The sequence below is a fragment of the Schistocerca americana genome, chromosome X (genome assembly GCF_021461395.2).
Source record: "Schistocerca americana isolate TAMUIC-IGC-003095 chromosome X, iqSchAmer2.1, whole genome shotgun sequence".
NCBI lineage: Eukaryota > Metazoa > Arthropoda > Insecta > Orthoptera > Acrididae > Schistocerca > Schistocerca americana.
Genome location: NC_060130.1, coordinates 294,206,450 through 294,225,129, shown reverse-complemented (window position 1 = coordinate 294,225,129; position 18,680 = coordinate 294,206,450). Strand labels below are relative to the sequence as shown.

The following is an 18,680-nucleotide window of genomic DNA, read 5'->3' as shown; positions in this document are numbered from 1 at the left end:
CTGACAAAATATTATTCAAAATGCACCATCTTCTCTCTCTTTTACATGCAAACTCTTAATCTGCTACAAAGCTACTTTAAAAGTTTGTCCACTATATGATCACTTATGTGCGCCTCACATTTTACTATCAATACGACCTACCTCAAAATAAACTATGAAAGTATTGCACAGATGTAAAATTAAGAAATGTATCACTATTTACCACTGCCATTAAAAGTATTTGACTCAATAACATGAACTCCCTACACTGGCATGATGAACCTAACTACTGCTTTGCTCAGTGAATTGAAGCTATTTGTAGCTAATCGAAGCTATTCGTATGGTCTACATGTATCTATCTCCCCCCACCCAGTCAAATATTAATTCAATAGTTACTGTCAACACGTAAACAAAGATGTTGCTAAACTAACTATACAGTTGGCCTACGAATATTCTGAAATATTTTCATACTAAACCTGTGAAACCCAATACTTTAAATTTCTTGTAGTACAGAAGTCTTTTCCATCAATGCCATCTACCTATATTTTTCATTGTCCAAAATCAATTTCAAAGCAACTGTTCCTTTTCTTTTTTCCTTGTGCTTATGACCAGCATCAATTTATATAACTGACAACAAGCCATCTACATCTTAAGTAACATGATCCATCTTCAACTACAAGCAAATAATACTATCAATCATCATTATCTTCACTAGTGAGGCACATGCTGTAATGTTATGAGAGGACAATACTGCTTAGCAGTCTATGTGTGTGAAAAATTATATGGTAATAGTGTAACTTGAAGAAGTCAGTAGAGTGCACCGAGGTGCACGGCTGTGGGGCACACAGCATCAAAATAACAATACCCTGCAGATCAGTCACTTTGAACATGCTGGAACTTTCTGCCTGTGTAACATAATCTACAGAAACAAACCACTTGATGGACTCATGACATGTGTATAATTCTAGGTGCAGAATCTCTTACAAATTCGCTTCAAGATTAGTTCCTTGGTTATTGTTATGATAATATAACTTTGTTTATTAAGACTTCCCAAAAGTCAACTTTCACAAATTCTGGCTATAGAATTTAGCATGGAAAATTGCACTGAATCAGTTGCCTCTGAAGTCTAATCTAATGTCCCAACCAGAAAATAACTTTCAAGTGCCAACTAAAACCACAGTACTATTTGAAAAATAAGGGCAGATGTCCAAAAGCGAGTGGCGGTGGGGAAGGGGGCACGACACCACAGGATGGAAATGAGGGAGCTGAGTGTTTGAAGACACCAGTATTCTCAAACACAATTGATCAAGTACTTCTTACATCAGCATTCAGAAGTCAACTGTTTGCAACAATTGAAGCAAGACTGCTTGTACTATTCCATCCTTATGGAAAGCAAAAGGTTTTTGAGATTGATTTTCTTCAGTTTTAGATTTAGATAATTCAGCAGTAACTTTTCAAACAGATTCAGGAATTCATCAAGTGCATTTTCATCACATGTTTCTGTTGTAGTGCTCAGTAATTTAGAGCCATTACATATAATCGACAATTAATATTTATGTTGTTAATTTTTCTTATTCAGTATAAGTATAGTGCATTTTATACGTAAAATCATATCATCTTTACAGACCCCCATAACTTATTACTTTGACAAAGTAATTGTCATAAACATAGTTATTTTAATAAATATTTTAAGTGAAACTTGGAAACTGATGTTACCAAATAGCATTACTTTAAATACCAATGCCACCAAATGACAGTTTCAGTACTAATAATTTAGAGAGAGAGAGAGAGAGAGAGAGAGAGAGAGAGAGAGAGAGAGAGAGAGAGAGAGAGAGAGGGAGGGAGGGAGGGAGGGAAAAAAAAAGAGAGAGAATGCTAACAGAAGCAGTGGTGCATTTTGTTATTAAAACTATTTATATCTAACTTTAAAATACAATAAAAAAAGTAGTCACATTTTTCAACAGTTAAAACTGTAATAATCTGAGAAGAAGGCAAATATGTAGTCATACTTCAAATGCTTCCCCACATGTAGTCATACTTCAAATGCTTCCATAACAAAGTAAGATAAATAATGTAAATAAATTAAGCTTTACAAATGTATGTTACAGTCAATTACTGCCACAACTTTATGCAAGCTTAAAAATTTATTATAACATCTCTTAGTTCAAACTTTCGGCATTCGAAACAGTAATCTAGGTAAGTACTGTTACAAAATCCACATTCAAAAAACTGCCATAAAATATAGCCAAAGAGATCTGACACCATTAACTAATGTTTTGTACCACTTATAAATCAAGGCACTAGTTTAGCAGTATACAGTCTTTTCTATTTTTTAAAAATGTTGACATAGTTTCCGTGCTACATTAAGAGTCAAGGATCAAAAAGTTTCCAAATATTACTTACCCAATATCCACAAAATGTATTGCAGTTATTAAGTACAAAACCAGAAACACACAACTATGAAATGAAAGCACTATTTTCCTGTAAATGTCCGCATTTGAAGTTACAAGTATTGGCCTTCCACTCAGGGATATAAGATGCCATAGTTCGAATAAAGTTTTGCACTTTACTTTCAATAACCATTGTGAGCAACTGGTAGAAAAAGTATTACACTATCACACAAATGCTGAGACTATGTATTTGTTGACAGCACCCCTGCCAACAAAGTTTGATTTGAGTCGTCTTCCTCGTCTACATGTCTGTCTGCATGTCCAACATCAGCCACAACATCTAGCACTGTAACAGAGCCTTCAATTGGTGAATGTGAAGCACTACACACATCAGTGAGATTCTGTGAAGAGCCATTTGGTGTGTCACTCCTTCCATTTATGTCGATGATGGGTGGACTACGAACTCGGCGACGACCAGTACCGTCATTCTCACCCTCTTTGTTAGGCCTGAAAACAACAACAAATATTTCAAGGTAATAAACAATGCTGAGGTTATTCAAAACTCTTTAAAGTAACATGAGACTACAAAACAAAGCTCAGCAATTTTAATCTCTTTGTAAGTGATGTGACAACTGAAAAGTTGCTGCAAATTTCCAAAATATTGATTTTAAGGATAACAAGTTCCACTTAAAAATATTTTTCACAAAATAAAAAAGCTCATTTGCAAAGTCTTTCTATTAAGGAAATTGTAGTTTCAAAAACAGACTTATTTTTAAAACAGACTTATAAAAATACACTTATAAAAATAGACACAAATTTTTACAGCATTGAACAATATGGACATGTAGTAGAAACAAAAACTGAACAATTAATACTATTAATTTCATTTGAATGAAACCAGTTTCATGTATCTTCAGTGACAAAATATTTAGATACATGTGCATGCCAAGTAAGGAGGGGTTCCCGCAGTTCAATAGAAGATCCTTTGAAAAATCTCGGTGACCTGCGCCACAAAAAATTCTGCTGGAATATGTCAACAGGACACTGCATATTGGAGGGTGGCAATACTGCCATCTGAGTACTGAGCAGGATAAAATTGTATACAGTGGCACTCCACTGGCATTGCCCCAAACAAGTAGATTACAGTTGGACACTCAATAATAACATAGTCCTTGATGGGGTAATGATAAAGCCTGATGCACAGGTGGTATTTTCAATAAAGCTACATGTGACCCCGGGTCATTCTAAATGGCAAGCACCTCAGGGAGCTCAGCATTCATTTGCTGGTTATGGGCTTGGGGAAACTGGGTTTCCTGAGCTGGTGACTGCCACCAATCCTCTGTAACCGTAAGCTCAGGGCACACTGCAGCAAGCACCGTGTGGCGCAACGTTGTGTGTCACAACGAATGGGGATTCTGGTTTGACTGCATGGATCACAAGGATGGTGCAAACCTCTACGCAAAAATGCTCAATGACTGTTGAGTCTGAACATTGTGACCTTCAGTTCTCTGACACTACCTGAACATATTATGGCAGAGTTCCTCCAACTTAGGTTCAGCCTTATATACCTAACCCGAGTTGTGGAGGTGAACAGACTTATGGAATATGTGGAAAGCCAGCCCAAGACTATGGCACTGGCACTCTCCAGCAATGTGCATCAATGGCTCTGAGAGCCACCCAGTCTGGAACCAAGACCGCCCAACTTTTGCTGAAGAATTATGGAAATAAAACAGACCATGTGGAACAAAAAAAAAGGAGAATATAACACAAGGAAACCCTGTCCCCAAGGTAACCACTTCAACATAGATGGTGTCGAGTGAACCTTTATCAGCTGTTGGTGCCTGTACTTGCAAGTATACATGCCAAAGTAAGGCAGCTACAACACAAGAGAAAGGCAACACTTTCACTGTGAGCATAGAGAAGGCAACCCAAAAGAATACTGCCTCTCAGCTTCCCCTTTTCCCACAACCCTCAAAGGGTAAAAGGTCGCGAAAGAGCCACAACATTTGATTCAGAAGCTGTCCCAGGTGCTGTCAGATGTCACTCTGTCACATCTCACTGATGAGGAGAACATCCTGGAATTACGTACTTGATGAACAGATCCTAACAGCCCCTCCACTCCTTCTGACTCGTGCAAGTGTCTCACGATCCTGACACAAATATATAGGTAAATTAAAACCACACAACTGAAATGGCTCCCATGCTCCAATGGAATATGAATGGATGGAGGACCCATCTGAAGGAACTTAGATTCCTCCTCCAGGACAGATCTATCTGCCAATGTCTTCAAGAGTGGCATTTTAAAGCTACCGACATCCCTGCACTTGGTGGATATCACCTCCACAGGAATGTTGATCTTACTGTGATAGAGTGAAAGGTGGGGTAACTATGCTCATCAAGGACACATTCCACTCCTCACTTGTGCCTTTAACTACAACGCATAAGCAGTTGCTGTTAGGATAATAGCCCATGCTAATGTCACGGTGTGCTCTGTGCACCTCCCATCCCATGAGAAAATTGACAGTGAGATCCTCATGCAGCTTATTGCTGAACTGCCCCATCTCTCTATTATTTTAATAGACTCTAATGTGCACAGTGCACTATGAGGATCCAACATCACTTGCCCCAGTAGTTGGATTTTCAAGGATCTCTCACAAACTGCATACATCATATTTATGAACGTGGGTCATGCTACGCACTTCAGCACCACTACAGGTTCGTCTAAAACAACAGACCTCTCTCTCTGTTTGCCCGACCTTACCAATACCACTAAGTGGAAAGTGGACAACCTTGAGGGCAGCAACCACTTCCCCACCTGCCAGATGGAGCAGCTCAAAAAAGGAAGCAGCCGAGATGGCTCTTAAGAAAGGCTAAATGGATGGTATACAAGCAGTTAGCTATTTTCGATCACTAAGGAGGTGACCAGCACAGGATCATATTACAGCTGTGATTCATCAAGCCACTGATGTCCCTCCCCAGGAAACATTTAACACATAGAAGGCAGTCTGTCCCTTGGTGGAATGGTGAATGTTGTTCTGCCATCAGGGGCAGGAGAACAGCTGTGCTAAGATTCAATCAGTGCCCTCTAGATGCAAATCTTGCAACCTTTCAAGTGGTGAGGGCAAAGGCATGGAAAATAATTTGTGAGAGCAAGCAGAGGTCTTGTAACAAGTTCCTGAACTCCATCAATAGGCCCACACCTGCAAGTCAAGTATGGGAAGCCATTAGGAGCACTTCAGGCAAAACTAACAACTGTCCTAGCAGCTGTCATTATGACGACACACAGCAGAGCGTTGGTTTCGATTTACATTCCACTAACATGGAGGAATACAACCAGACTCCCTCTCTTTGGGAGATGGATTCTGCACTATCAGTATCTCATGGTACTGTGCCTGATCACAACATAATAATGTACAGTATACTGAAACAACTGAAGCCGTAGCAAAGGAGGTCCTCCTCCAGCTCTTTAATGCAATTGGGATGAAAGGCGACTTTCCCAACTCGTGGAAAGAATCTATTTTAATCTCGACTTTAAACCAGGGAAAGATCAAACTAAACCCATTCGTTTTTAAGAAATCATAAAAACTGAGTGACTTTGACCTACTTCTTGAGTTACATAACTATCTCAAATCAAGCAAGGGTGTGGTCACATACACAAGCTCTGTAGGAAGGACAATGAAGTGTATGATCAATCACCACTGAGTGTGAGTTCTTGAAACCAGGTCAGTCCTCAGTTGCTCCCACTGTGGGTTCAGGTGGTTTTGCTACACAGTCAATAGCCCGATCTTGATCGAAGTGGCGATTCAACAAGGTTTCCTCCATAAGCAACACCTTGTTGGTGTATTCTTCGATTTAGACAAGGCCTATGGTACTGCCTGAAGGCATAAAATTTTTTTATAGCTCTATGAGCTGGTTTTCCATGCATGTCTTCCCACATTCATACAGTTCTTCCTATCAGATGGATACACTACTGGCCATTAAAATCGCTACACCACAAAGACGACATGCTACAGACGCGAAATTTAACCGACAGGAAGAAGATGCTGCGATACTCAAATGATTATCTTTTCAGAGCATTCACACAAGGTACGCACCGGTGGCGACACCTACAACGTGCTGACATGAGGAAAGTTGCCTGGTGAAACGCTGTTGTGATGCCTCGTTTAAGGAGGAGAAATACGTACCATCACATTTCCGACTTTGATAAAGGTCGGATTGTAGCCTATCGCGATTGCGGTTAATCGTATCGCGACATTGCTGCTCGCGTTGGTCGAGATCCAGTGACTGTTAGCACAACATGGAATCGGTGGGTTCAGGGGGGTAATACGGAACGCCGTACTGGATCCCAACGGCCTTGTATCAGTAGCAGTCGAGATGACAGGCATCTTATCCGCATGGCTGTAACGGATCGTGCAGCCACGTCTCGCCGGCCGGAGTGGCCGTGCGGTTCTAGGCGCTACAGTCTGGAACCGAGCGACCGCTATGGTCGCAGGTTCGAATCCTGCTCGGGGATGGATGTGTGTGATGTCCTTAGGTTTAATTAGTTCTAAGTTCTAGGCGACTGATGACCTCAGAAGTTAAGTCGCATAGTGCTCAGAGCCATTTGAACCAAGCCACGTCTCGATCCATGAGTCAACAGATGGGGACGTTTGTAAGACAACAACCATCTGCACGAACAGTTCGACGACGTTTGCAGCAGCATGGACTGTGAGCTCTGAGACCATGGCTGCGGTTACCCTTGATGCTGCATTACAGACAGGAGCGCCTGCGATGGTGAGCTCAATGACGAACCTGGGTGCACGAATGACAAAACTTCAAATTTTTGGATGAATCTAGGTTCTGTTTACAGCATCATGATGGTCGCATCTGTGTTTGGTGACATTGTGGTGAACGCACATTGGAAGCCATACTGGCGTATCACCCAGCGTGATGGTATGGGGTACCATTGGTTACACGTCTCGGTCACCTCTTGTTCGCATTGACGGCACTTTGAACAGTGGACGTTACATTTCAGGTGTGTTACGACCCGTGGCTCTACCCTCCATTCGATCCCTGAGAAACCCTACATTTCAGCAGGATAATGCATGACCACATGTTGCAGACCCTGTACGGGCCTTTCTGGATACAGAAAATGTTCGACTGCTGCCCTGGCCAGCACTTTCTCCATATCTTTCACCAACTGAAAATGTCTGGTCAATGGCGGCCGAGCAACTGGCTAGTCACAATATGCCAGTCACTAATCTTGATGAACTGTGGTATCGTGTTGAAGCTGCATGGGCAGAGCTATACCTGTATAAGCCATCCAAGCTCTGTTTGACTCAATGCCCAGGCATATCAAGGCCGTTATTACTGCAAGAGGTGGTTGTTCCGGGTACTGATTTCTCAGGATCTATGCACCCAAACTGCGTGAATATGTAATCACATGTCAGTTCTAGTATAATATATTTGTCCAATGAATACCCGTTTATCATCTGGATTTCTTCTTGGTGTAGCAATTTTAATGGCCAGTAGTGTATGTTTTGTAGTGTGTCGGGAATGGTCAGTCTGACCGTTTTGCGCAGAACGATGTCCCTCAAGGGACTGTTTGAAGAGTAATGGTGCTCACCGAAATGATCAACAATTTGATGTCCACAGTAAGGTGTCCTGTACAATGTCCCTTCTGTACAACTTCTTCACCTTCCTCCAAACTTGTAACACCTAATCGGCAATGGAATTTGATGATCAGGCAGCTGCGGGAGTGGTCAACACCACAGGTTTTAAATTACCTTTGGAGATAACTGTGTGCTGATTTTCATCACTCCTGCGTTCTTTTTAATTCACCTGTTTTTGATCTGGAGGAAACTGTTCTCACTTTTCAGGAAATGGTGAAATACCTGGGCTTCACTTCTGATGAGAGGCTAACATGGTTGCCACACCTTAAAGAACTGAAGCTAAGATGCCTCAAGGTTTTGCACATCCTTAAATGTGTAAGTCATACATCTTGGGGGGCCAGCAGAAGGAGGGGGGGGGGGGGTGGAGAGGGAGATGTTGCATTTAGTAATGACTGCTTGAATATGAGCTGAAAATTCAACTTGTGGAAATTATAGGAAACAGTAATTCAGTTAGTTAAATTTTTATTATGTGTTATGGCTTTATAACAGCAGTAACTTGAATTATGGTCTTTGGAAGTAAACAGGGGGGTGGGAAAAAAACTAAATGCAGGATGACATTAACACATGGTGGTTACACATGACGATGAGAACATAGTAACTACTGTAAGCAAGTTTCCCAGAAGCTTTGATCATTGGAAAAAAAAAGAGAGAGAGAGAGAGAGAGAGAGAGAGAGAGTCAAAATAAGTGAACATGTGCCTTGGCTTTCTGTAGAAATTTGCCGTTTCTGAGAAAACAATGGTCAAATTTAGCGCTGCGGATTCTCACTTTGGCATCCTGTGTTCTAAACTCTATTACTGTTTTCATTTCTTTAATTTTATTCATTTATTTTTCATTTATCTATCCATGTCCACAGAAGGTTACTAGAGGAATGTTTCTTATCAAGTTAGGGGATACAAGAGTGTTACACACTGAGGTGACAAAAGATATGAGAGAGAGATATGCACATATACAGATGGCAGTATTATCCCATACACGAGGTATAAAATGGCAGTGAGCTGGTGGAGCTGTCATTTGTACTCCGATGATTCATAGGAAAAGCTTTCCAATGTTATTGTGGCCACACAATGGGAATCAATGGACTTCAAATGCAGAATGGGACATTTCATTTCAGAAATCATTAGGGAATTCAATATTCAGAGACCCACAGTGTCAAGAGTGTGTCAAGAATACCAAATTCCTCCAGCATGGACAACGCTGTGACCGACGGCCTTCACTTGGTGACTGAGAGCAACGGTGTTGGCATAGAGTTGTTAGTGCTAATGGTCAGGCATCACTGCATGAAATAACCATAGAAATCGACGTGGGACATACAACAAACATTTCCATTAGGACAGTGTGATGAATTTGGCATTAATGGGCTACGACAGCAGACGACCAATGTGAGTGCCTTTGCTAACAGTACTTGACATCATCTGCAATGCCTCTCCTGGGCTCGTGACCATATCGATTGGATCCTACATGACTGGAAAACCATGGCCTGGTCAGACGAGTCCCGATTTCTGTTGGTATGAGCTGCTGAAAGGGTTTGAGTGTGGTGCAGATCCCACAAGCTATGGACTCAAGTTGTTCAAATGGCTCTGAGCACTACGCGACTTAACTTCTGAGGTCATAAGTCGCCTAGAACTTAGAATTAGTTAAACCTAACTAACCTAAGGACATCACACACATCCATGCCAGAGGCAGGATTCAAACCTGCGACCGTAGTGGTCACTCGGCTCCAGACTGTAGTGCCTAGAACCGCACTGCCACTACGGCCGGCGGACTCAAGTTGTCAACGAGGCACTATGCAGCTGGTGGTGGCTCCATAATGGTGTGGACTGTGTTTACATGTAATGGATTGGGTCCTCTGGTACAACTGAACTGATCATTGACTGGAAATGATTCTGTTCGGCTACTTGGAGACCATCTGCAGCCATTCATGAACTTGATGACAATGCACCAAGTCACCGGGCCACAATTTTTCATGACTGATTTGAAGAACATTCCAGACAATTACTTGTTTTCACCAGATCTTCCAACACGAACTCCACTGAACATTTATGGGACATGATTGAGAAGAACGTTCATGCACAAATCCTGCACTGTCAACACTTTCGCAATTAGTACAGCTACAGAGGTAGAATAGCTGAAAATACACTGAGCTGTGATATTAGGAGGTATCCCATTACTCTTGTTACCTCAGTGCATTAATTATAAAATTACCACTGGATTCCACATCATACATTTACTATATAATATGTTTGTGTGTGTGTGTGTGTGTGTGTGTGTGTGGTATTTTCAAGGGTTACAGTCCTTTAAATTTTAACAACATTCAAAAGCTAGGAAGTCCAAAGAACATGAGCAGCTCCCGTAGGCATGTTTGCCACAGACACATTTCTTTGTGTGTAACTCACTCGAGAAAGAAACATCATTACCACCGGTGAAGATTTCACTCTTTAGTCATTGGCAACAATTTTGCGACAAATCATGCATAATGGATCACTTTTAACGAAAACTGGCACTTGCAACTGATTATAAATCAAGATACATTACAGGAATTTCACCAAACAAATTTCCACATAATTTTCTCATTCATTTATTGTTTTTATTTACTTTTTTAAAAATTCATTCACCATACACACAATTAGTAGACAAATAGGGATAACTATTTCAATATACATTCGAAAACATATGAGACGTAATCTTCTACAGACATGGGTAGATAAATAAAAGACAAAAATGAAAGCAATAATCAGGTTTTGAACACAAGCTGCAAAAGTGTGAAGCTGTGATGCTAGCCACTGCGCCACCCCTTCAGCTGAACATTTAAAGCTGCTAAAATGCACATGAAGTACCCAGAAAACTTTGACCATTTTCTCAGAAATGGTCGATTATCTACGGATAAGCCAAAATACGTGTGCTTATTTTGACTCCTCTTCCACTGAGTGAAGTTTCTGGGGAATCAGGTTATGATACTTACTGTGTTCTCCTCATGCGTGTAAATAAAATTTTATGAAAGGGTGAACAATGCAAGTATCACAAGATATAGTTCTCTCATGCAACTGCAAATTAGATTTAAGTACATAACAAACTATAAAATTAAAGCACTACTGAAAGGATCCAGCATCACCAGCTACTTATCCTTGCACGTACATGCACACAGACCTTAGTAACAAAGGTTTCAAACATAAAGAGTGAAATGAATCAGATAGTCTTGAAGAATAAAATAGACTTAATTTACTGTATTACATCATTATAATCAATGACAAACAAATTTTCCAGTCTTGAATTCCACAAGTAAAGCAGTTCAAATTTATTTTCAATGCATCTTTCAAAAGCACACTGAAGAGCCAAGGAAACTGGTACACCTGCCTAATATTGTGTAGGGAACCCGTGAGCATGCAGAAGTACTGCAACACAATGTGGCATGGACTCTACTAATGTCCGAAGTAGGGCTGGTGGGAATTGACAGATTAATCCTGCAGGTCTGTCTGTAAATCCTGCCAATAATCATCATATCTGGGGAGTTTTGTGGCCAGCAGAAGTGCTTAAACTCAGAAGAGTGTCCCTGGAACCACTCTGTAGCATTTCTGGACGTGTGGGGTGTCACATTGTCCGGCTGGAATTGCCCAAATCTGTCTGAATACACAATGGACAAGAATGGATTCATGTGATCAGACAGGATGCTTAAATACATATCACCTGTCAGAGTCTTATCTAAATGTATCGGGAGTCCCACATTACTTTAACTGCACACGTTCCACACCATTACAGAGCCTCCACCAGTTTGAACAGTGCCCTGCTGATATGCAGGATCCATGGATTCATGAGGTTGTCTCCATACCCGCACATATCCATCCACTCGATACAATTTGAAATGAGGCAACACGTTTCCAGTCATCAACAGTCCAATGTCAGTGTTCAGGGACCCTGGCGAAGAGTAAAGCTTTGTGTCGTGCAGTCAGCAAGGGTTCATGATTGGGCCTTCGGCTCCAAAGTCCATACTGATGATGTTTCATTGAATGGTTCGCACTCTGACACTTGCTGATGGCCCAGCATTGAAATCTTAAAATCTGCAGCAATTTGCGGAAGGGTTGCACATCTGTGATGTTGAACGATTATCTTCAGTTGTCATTGGTCCCATTCTTGCAGGATCTTTTCCTGGCCACAATGATGTCAGAGATTTGATGTCTTACCAGATTCCTGATATTCATGATAAACTTGTGAAATGGTCGTACGGGAAAACTCCCATTTCACTGCTACCTCGGAGATGCTGTGTCCCTTCGTTTGTGCACCGACTATAATACCACGTTCAAACTCGCTTAAATCTTGACTACCTGCCATTGTTGCAGCAGTAACCGATCTAACAACTACGCCAGACACTTGTCTTATAAAAGGATTGCTGACCACAGCTCTGTATTCTGCCTGTTTACACAGCTCCGTGTTTGAAAACACATGCCCATACCAGTTTCTTTGGCGCTTCAGTGTATGTACCATCATTTTCAGATTTAGGATCCAGCACATTACCAGAGTTGCTCTATTTTTACAGTAAAAATAAAAAACTGTCCTCAAGTCAATGCTGACTGGTTTGACACCACAGTGCTTCACTAGGCTTATGCCTGAAAACCACAGCAGTTATTTATCGACCTTCAGAAGGTTACACTGTAACATATGGACTTGAGGTTAATTTTTCTTGATGCAGCTAGTAGTTGGTGTGTACCAAATGAGAGTATAACGTAACACATTGTACCTGGCCATGGACGACTACAGAACTGAAATTAGTTTCTCACCGACTACATTCTGGAAATGCTGTCTTCAATTTGTATGTTTTTGTTTTGATTTTGGACTGTCATTAGCAGCCACAAACGAGATGACCCCGCCCCAATATCCTCTCAAAACCAAAGATGCCTCAAACTGACCTAACATTCACAGTATCCTTGCCAAACCCTTTTATGTTCCCATACCACCATCCCATAAGAATCCTAACACTAAAACAGATTCTGCTCTAAAACACACCCCATACAGCATTAAAGGCAGGGCTACATGTTAAGTCATTCACATGATTTACCAACTGACAGCTGAAGTGTTCATTGCTAGGGAAGCTACATATTCATGACTAGAGACTGGATTTTTATGTAGTATCAACACGCAATTTTTTTTACATATTCATATAATGAAAGTGGGTCAAATATGTAATAAAAATATAATATAATATATAAATATGTAATGTAAAACAACATCTGTAATGTAAAACAACATCTGAATTGTACCACAGTCTACTACACAATCTGAGTATGCACTTGAACAAACCAAAAACCACGAAGACTACATTAAAAAGGTGCACTTCACATTACTTAATTTTTTTTTTATTTTCAATGTCCAATAAAAGCACATTATTTTCTGTCATGTTTGTTTACTAAAATGTCCATCCTCACTGAAATTAAGATGACCTACTTCACCCTTCATTTTTAAGCACAATGAACAACTAGGTACTTCTCCAAACCCTCTGTAATCATAGAATGTCACCAATTGAAAGAATGTTTTTGTAGGAGGAAAATGAACTTTCCAAATCACAGGACAGTGATGGTGTCAATTTTAGGACATGAAATATTACTGAACAGATGTCCACTCTTCTTCCCCGCTGAAGATACTGCAGATAGTAGATTGCATTCCTTGCCAAAACCGCGTCTAACTTATTAACTACATTCTGCTCGATATTATCTTTAATGTCAGTCAGCTTACACTGGATATTCTAAATAATTTCTAATGATTTAAGCAAAGCCAACCCGATAGAATTTATTTCTTTAGACTGCTGACAAGGAATCCGAGCTACGGATGTACACCAGAGCTTTTAGATTTTAGCTTCAGTGAAAACATTTTATGGCACTGGTACTGAAACTGAAGACTCTCTCAGAAAAGAATCAATCACAGCTGGGTAACATTCATTATAAAAAATGACAGCTTTAATACATGTACCGAATCTCATTAGGATAGGCTTATGTGACAACACTGGATTTTGTAGCAGTAGTGCTTTGACACACTCTCTCTAGGCTTATAAAATCATTTTGTTTATTTCTGGGTAGCTGATGAACATTTCTTCAGCGATATGTTTCAGTGTGTGGTACAGACAGCTGAATTCTATTAAAAGCTCATAGAACATGTATAGGGCAGTTGTCGCCATCAGCAAACGATCACAGCATCTGAACACGTAACAACAAGAACATTTTCTTCTTGAAATCCCTCATTCCACAGCAATTTAAGACTGCCATTAGCAAAACAAGTCACTGTTGTATAATTAGGATTTTTCAACACTTTGTTGGAAAACAGTAATGGCTCTGAGGGTTCACCAGCATCAAGTATGCCAACAACGAGATTGCTAAGTGAATGTCCACATTTTTCGTCAACGCCTATCCGTATGTGATGGTTACTTGTACAGCACTGCACACTTTTCAGAGCTTCCTGGTACCAAAAACCGAAATAGTCTTTCCTCTATGTCAGTTCATCAATAACCTGTTGCTCACAGTACTTTTACACAAGAAGTTTGTACTAGGAAATAGCAAACATAGTGAAGGACTTATGAAAACAAATCATTCCTGGAGTTTGGAGTCTTTTGTTTCTGCATCACTAACATTTGCTTCTTAGATGGCTGCACAGCTTTGTTCATTGTGTGTTGATACTATGTACATGTTGCTGAAATTGGGACTTCATAGAGCACCCAATCAACTTATTCAATCCTTGACATATATTTCCATCAGCAGTGAAAGCACCATCCATCATAATCCTTGATCTTAATTTAGGTGATAATTATGAAGCAAAAGGAAGCATCATGAACACACACAATTCTGAGGTCTTAAAAAGAGCTGTTTGGCAAAATTTTATTGGTTCATGAACTCACTAGTTCTGTATCAGTGGAAGTCTATAGTAGTCAGAAAACTTTGAACCACTAATCTTTTGGTTTCCCCACTGTCAATCACATTAACTCCTTTACTACACACAATAATGGCTACTACAATGCTTTATACAGGGTGGTCCATTGATCATGACCGGGCCAAATATCTCACGAAATAAACGTCAAACGAAAAAACTACAAAGAACGAAACTTGTCTAGCTTGAAGGGGAAAACCAGATGGCACTATGGTTGGCCCGCTAGATGGCGCTGCCATAGGTCAAACAGATATCAATTGTGTTTTTTTTTAAACAGGTATCCCCATTTTTTTATTAAGTATTTGTGTAGTAGGTAAAGAAATATGAATGTTTTAGTTGGACAACTTTTTTTGCTTTGTGATAGATGGCGCTGTAATAGTCACAAACATATGGCTCACAATTTTAGACAAACAGTTGGTAATAGGTAGGTTTTTTAAATTAAAATACAGAACGTAGGTACGTTTGAACATTTTATTTCGGTTGTTCCAATGTGATACATGTAACTTTGTGAACTTATCATTTCTGAGAACGCATGCTGTTACCGCGTGATTACCTGTAAATACCACATTAATGCAATAAATGCTCAAAATGATGTTGGTCAACCTAAGTGCATTTGGCAATATGTGTAACGACATTCCTCTCAACAGCGAGTAGTTCGCCTTCTGTAATGTTTGCACATGCATTGACAATGCGCTGACGCATGTTGTCAGGTGTTGTTGGTGGCTCATGATAGCAAGTATCCTTCAACTTTCCCCACAGAAAGAAATCTGGGGACGTCAGATCCAGTGAACTGAATTTTAGAAAAGTATCACTTCCTTCATAATCCCACTCAAAGAGTAATTAACTGTATTTTATTGAAGTACAACATGATTTTAAGAGATAAATTAGTTCCTGTCCTTAACTTTTACATAAGGTCAGATTCGGATATTGTGGCCTCCTGATGGCATGAATTATTAAGAAGAAGGGGAAAAGATGTCAATATGTAATTTTATATAGCATTAACTAAAATGTCTGAAAAATATAATTATATTGAAATTGTAAAATTATGTAACAATAAAATGAAATATATCAATACTGGGAAAATTATCTGGGAACATTTATACTTATACATACAGAGGAAAAAGAAAAGAATGTGTAATTACTTAAAAATTCGTGGCCTAGTAATGACTACGACGACACTGAGAATACATGAATGGACACAGTAACAGTCTGTCTTTGAGATATCCATAATCATTTGCTGAACATGATCTACAACATGTTACAATAGCACAGAATGCCTGTTATACTGACAGGTCATTTGGATCCTCCCACCTGGTCCAGTGTCATTCATCTCTGGAGATTGGAACTTGCACTTTACAAGATAATCATCCATTCTGAAACTCCCATGCTCAAACTACTTTTATCATCTTTCCCCCTCTACTCTCTCTCTCTCTCTCCCCCCCCCCCCCCCCCCCCCCCCCTCACTCTCGAATGCTTAAACAATTGTTTTCTGAAGTTTTCCCAGTGGATAGAATATTCTATCATTTTTTGCACATGCATCTAAAACAGTATTTATCAGCTGATAACCACACAGCCAGTTTCAAGGTAAGCAGCTGACAGAATTAGACAACTTGACACATTACTGTGGTTTTAGTTTTGTCATCAACTCTTGTTGAAGATATTCGTATAGTTTTCAACCAAAATATTGGAGGAAGATACAATACTGTTCCGAATTCACACCCAAAACATGGTGGAATAGGTAAGCAATTTAAAGCCTTTTCCAGGTGCCTGTCCTCTGCTCAACATTCTATTCTATTTTGTGAGTAATGGTTTCACCTTGTTTTCATACTGCATTTAGTCCAGGATTTTCCTCTTTTTTTAAAATTATTATCTACAGGTTCCCACTGCTCTCATTTTATTCTCCTTCCTCTTGTGCCTTTGTTCTGCATCGGTGTATCGTCGACACGATTATTAATGGGTTTGGCAGGGTTAGTTTAAGGGGTGGCCAGATGTACTTCCTGTCAGGATCCCGATACCCTCCAAGACAGAATATGTGCACTGCAACTGTGAATAGTGTTATTCATGTGTAAGTGTTCAAAGTTTTTGAAATGTTTAGAATCACATAACTGGGGTTGGTCTTGGGTACCAGGCTGGTATTGACAGAGTGGGATGTGGGAAAACATCGCCTGGCACACCAACCCTCAGCTTTACTCGAGCGGGCAGATTCGATCCTGGGCCAGAATATCTCCCTGTCCCAGAAACAGTGCTTGATTGTATTTTATTTGATTAGCACAGGGAGACAAAAAACAACAGTGGTATTAACCCACTGTTGTTGCACCAAAATGTTTATGGTGCAGTTTCACCTCGTGATTCTAGTATAGCCTTCAGTAGTACAAGACCCTTTACTAAATTCGTATTACACACAATTTCTTCAGAATATAATGACTCAAATACTGTATCTTTTGCTGCAGATTTTGTGTGGTGTGGTTTCATATTCCTAAACATCCTTAGTAGCGTCTTCCTCTCAGAGCGTGTCAGTGTAAAGCGGCATAGCTATTTGGGTGAGTCAATGTTCTCATTTTACTGTAGTTAATTACAACATTCTGATTGTATTATTCTTCCCACTAGTCACTTTATTCTGTACTGATCTTTACTTCTCACTATATAACACCATCTATCCTGTTAGAACAAAAGCTGGCACAGTGTCTTTACAGATGTATTATATATGATGTGACACCTTTTCACTTTTCATTCACTTTTACTTTCCTTCTACCCTGTAACAAATGGTCCTTGTAACAGGGGTTATGAGTGACTTGGCCCCCCCCCCCCCCCGAATTCCTGCACGTATTTTCTCTTTTCTCCATTGAAAAAAGAAATTCAGGCCCAAATTCAAAGTACTTCTTCATGTGTCTTTTTGTATCAGCAGTGGCAATAAATTAACCCTCTCTACATACACAAGTTACTGAAGCCAAGCTATTAACAATGATTAGTGTTACAAAACAGGAAACTATTACTGCAAAAACTGTAAGCAAAACTGTTTCATTAACTTACGCATCATCCGGTGTATCAGGGGGGGTAAGGTTCCTTAGGTCCATTTTTTCAGCATCCCTTGTGCCTTTCTTGTTGCCTGAAGACTTTTTCTTCGCACCACTCTGAGGGGAAAAAAATCAATACCAGTTATACAACATATCAAATAATAAACTAAATGGTATGAGTAGGGAATGGGTGAGGGCATGTGCAGGGACAATCAGAGAGTGAGGGTGTAAAGTCACAGGGCGATAGAGCGGTCAGAGAGAGAAAGTGGAAGTGGTCGAGGAGGGAGGGAGGTGGGGGGGGGGAGGGAGGGAGGGGGGGAAGAGAGAGAGAGAGAGAGAGAGAGAGAGAGAGAGAGAGAGAGGGAGAGAGAGAGAGAGAGAGAGAGGGGACAGCACGGCATGGGGGAGAGTGCGCAGCAAAGGAGATGCAGGGGTGGGAGGGGGGTGGCAGAGAGGCATGAGAGAGGGAGAAAGGGAGAACAGAGGAGCATGGACGGGGAAAGAGGGGTTGGGAGGGGATATAGAATGGGGTGCGAGAGGAGAGGGAGGGGGCAGCGGGAGGGCATTGGGAGGAGTCAGGGGGGTATGGGAGGAAAGAGAGTACCCTCGCTCGCCAACACCTCTCCACCTCTCTCTCTCTCTCTCTCTCTCTCTATATATATATATATATATATATATATGAGAGGGTGTGGGGGTGGGTGAGAGGGGGGAGAGGGTGTGGGGGTGGGTGAGAGGGGGGAGA

General features: G+C 40.6%; 1 protein-coding gene across 1 annotated transcript in view; it reads right to left on the bottom strand.

Moving 5' to 3' along the window:
- Positions 1-1,918: 1,918 nt before the first annotated feature.
- Positions 1,919-18,680, bottom strand: part of LOC124555131 (constitutive coactivator of PPAR-gamma-like protein 1 homolog) — a 217,321-nt gene continuing 200,559 nt past the window's right edge. Inside the window, exons 19-20 of the mRNA XM_047128943.1 lie at positions 17,955-18,055; positions 1,919-2,876 (exon numbers count right to left, since the gene is read on the bottom strand). Coding sequence (XP_046984899.1) covers positions 2,612-2,876; positions 17,955-18,055 — 366 coding nt within the window. The 3' untranslated portion in view covers positions 1,919-2,611. The remainder of the gene's footprint in view (positions 2,877-17,954; positions 18,056-18,680) is intronic.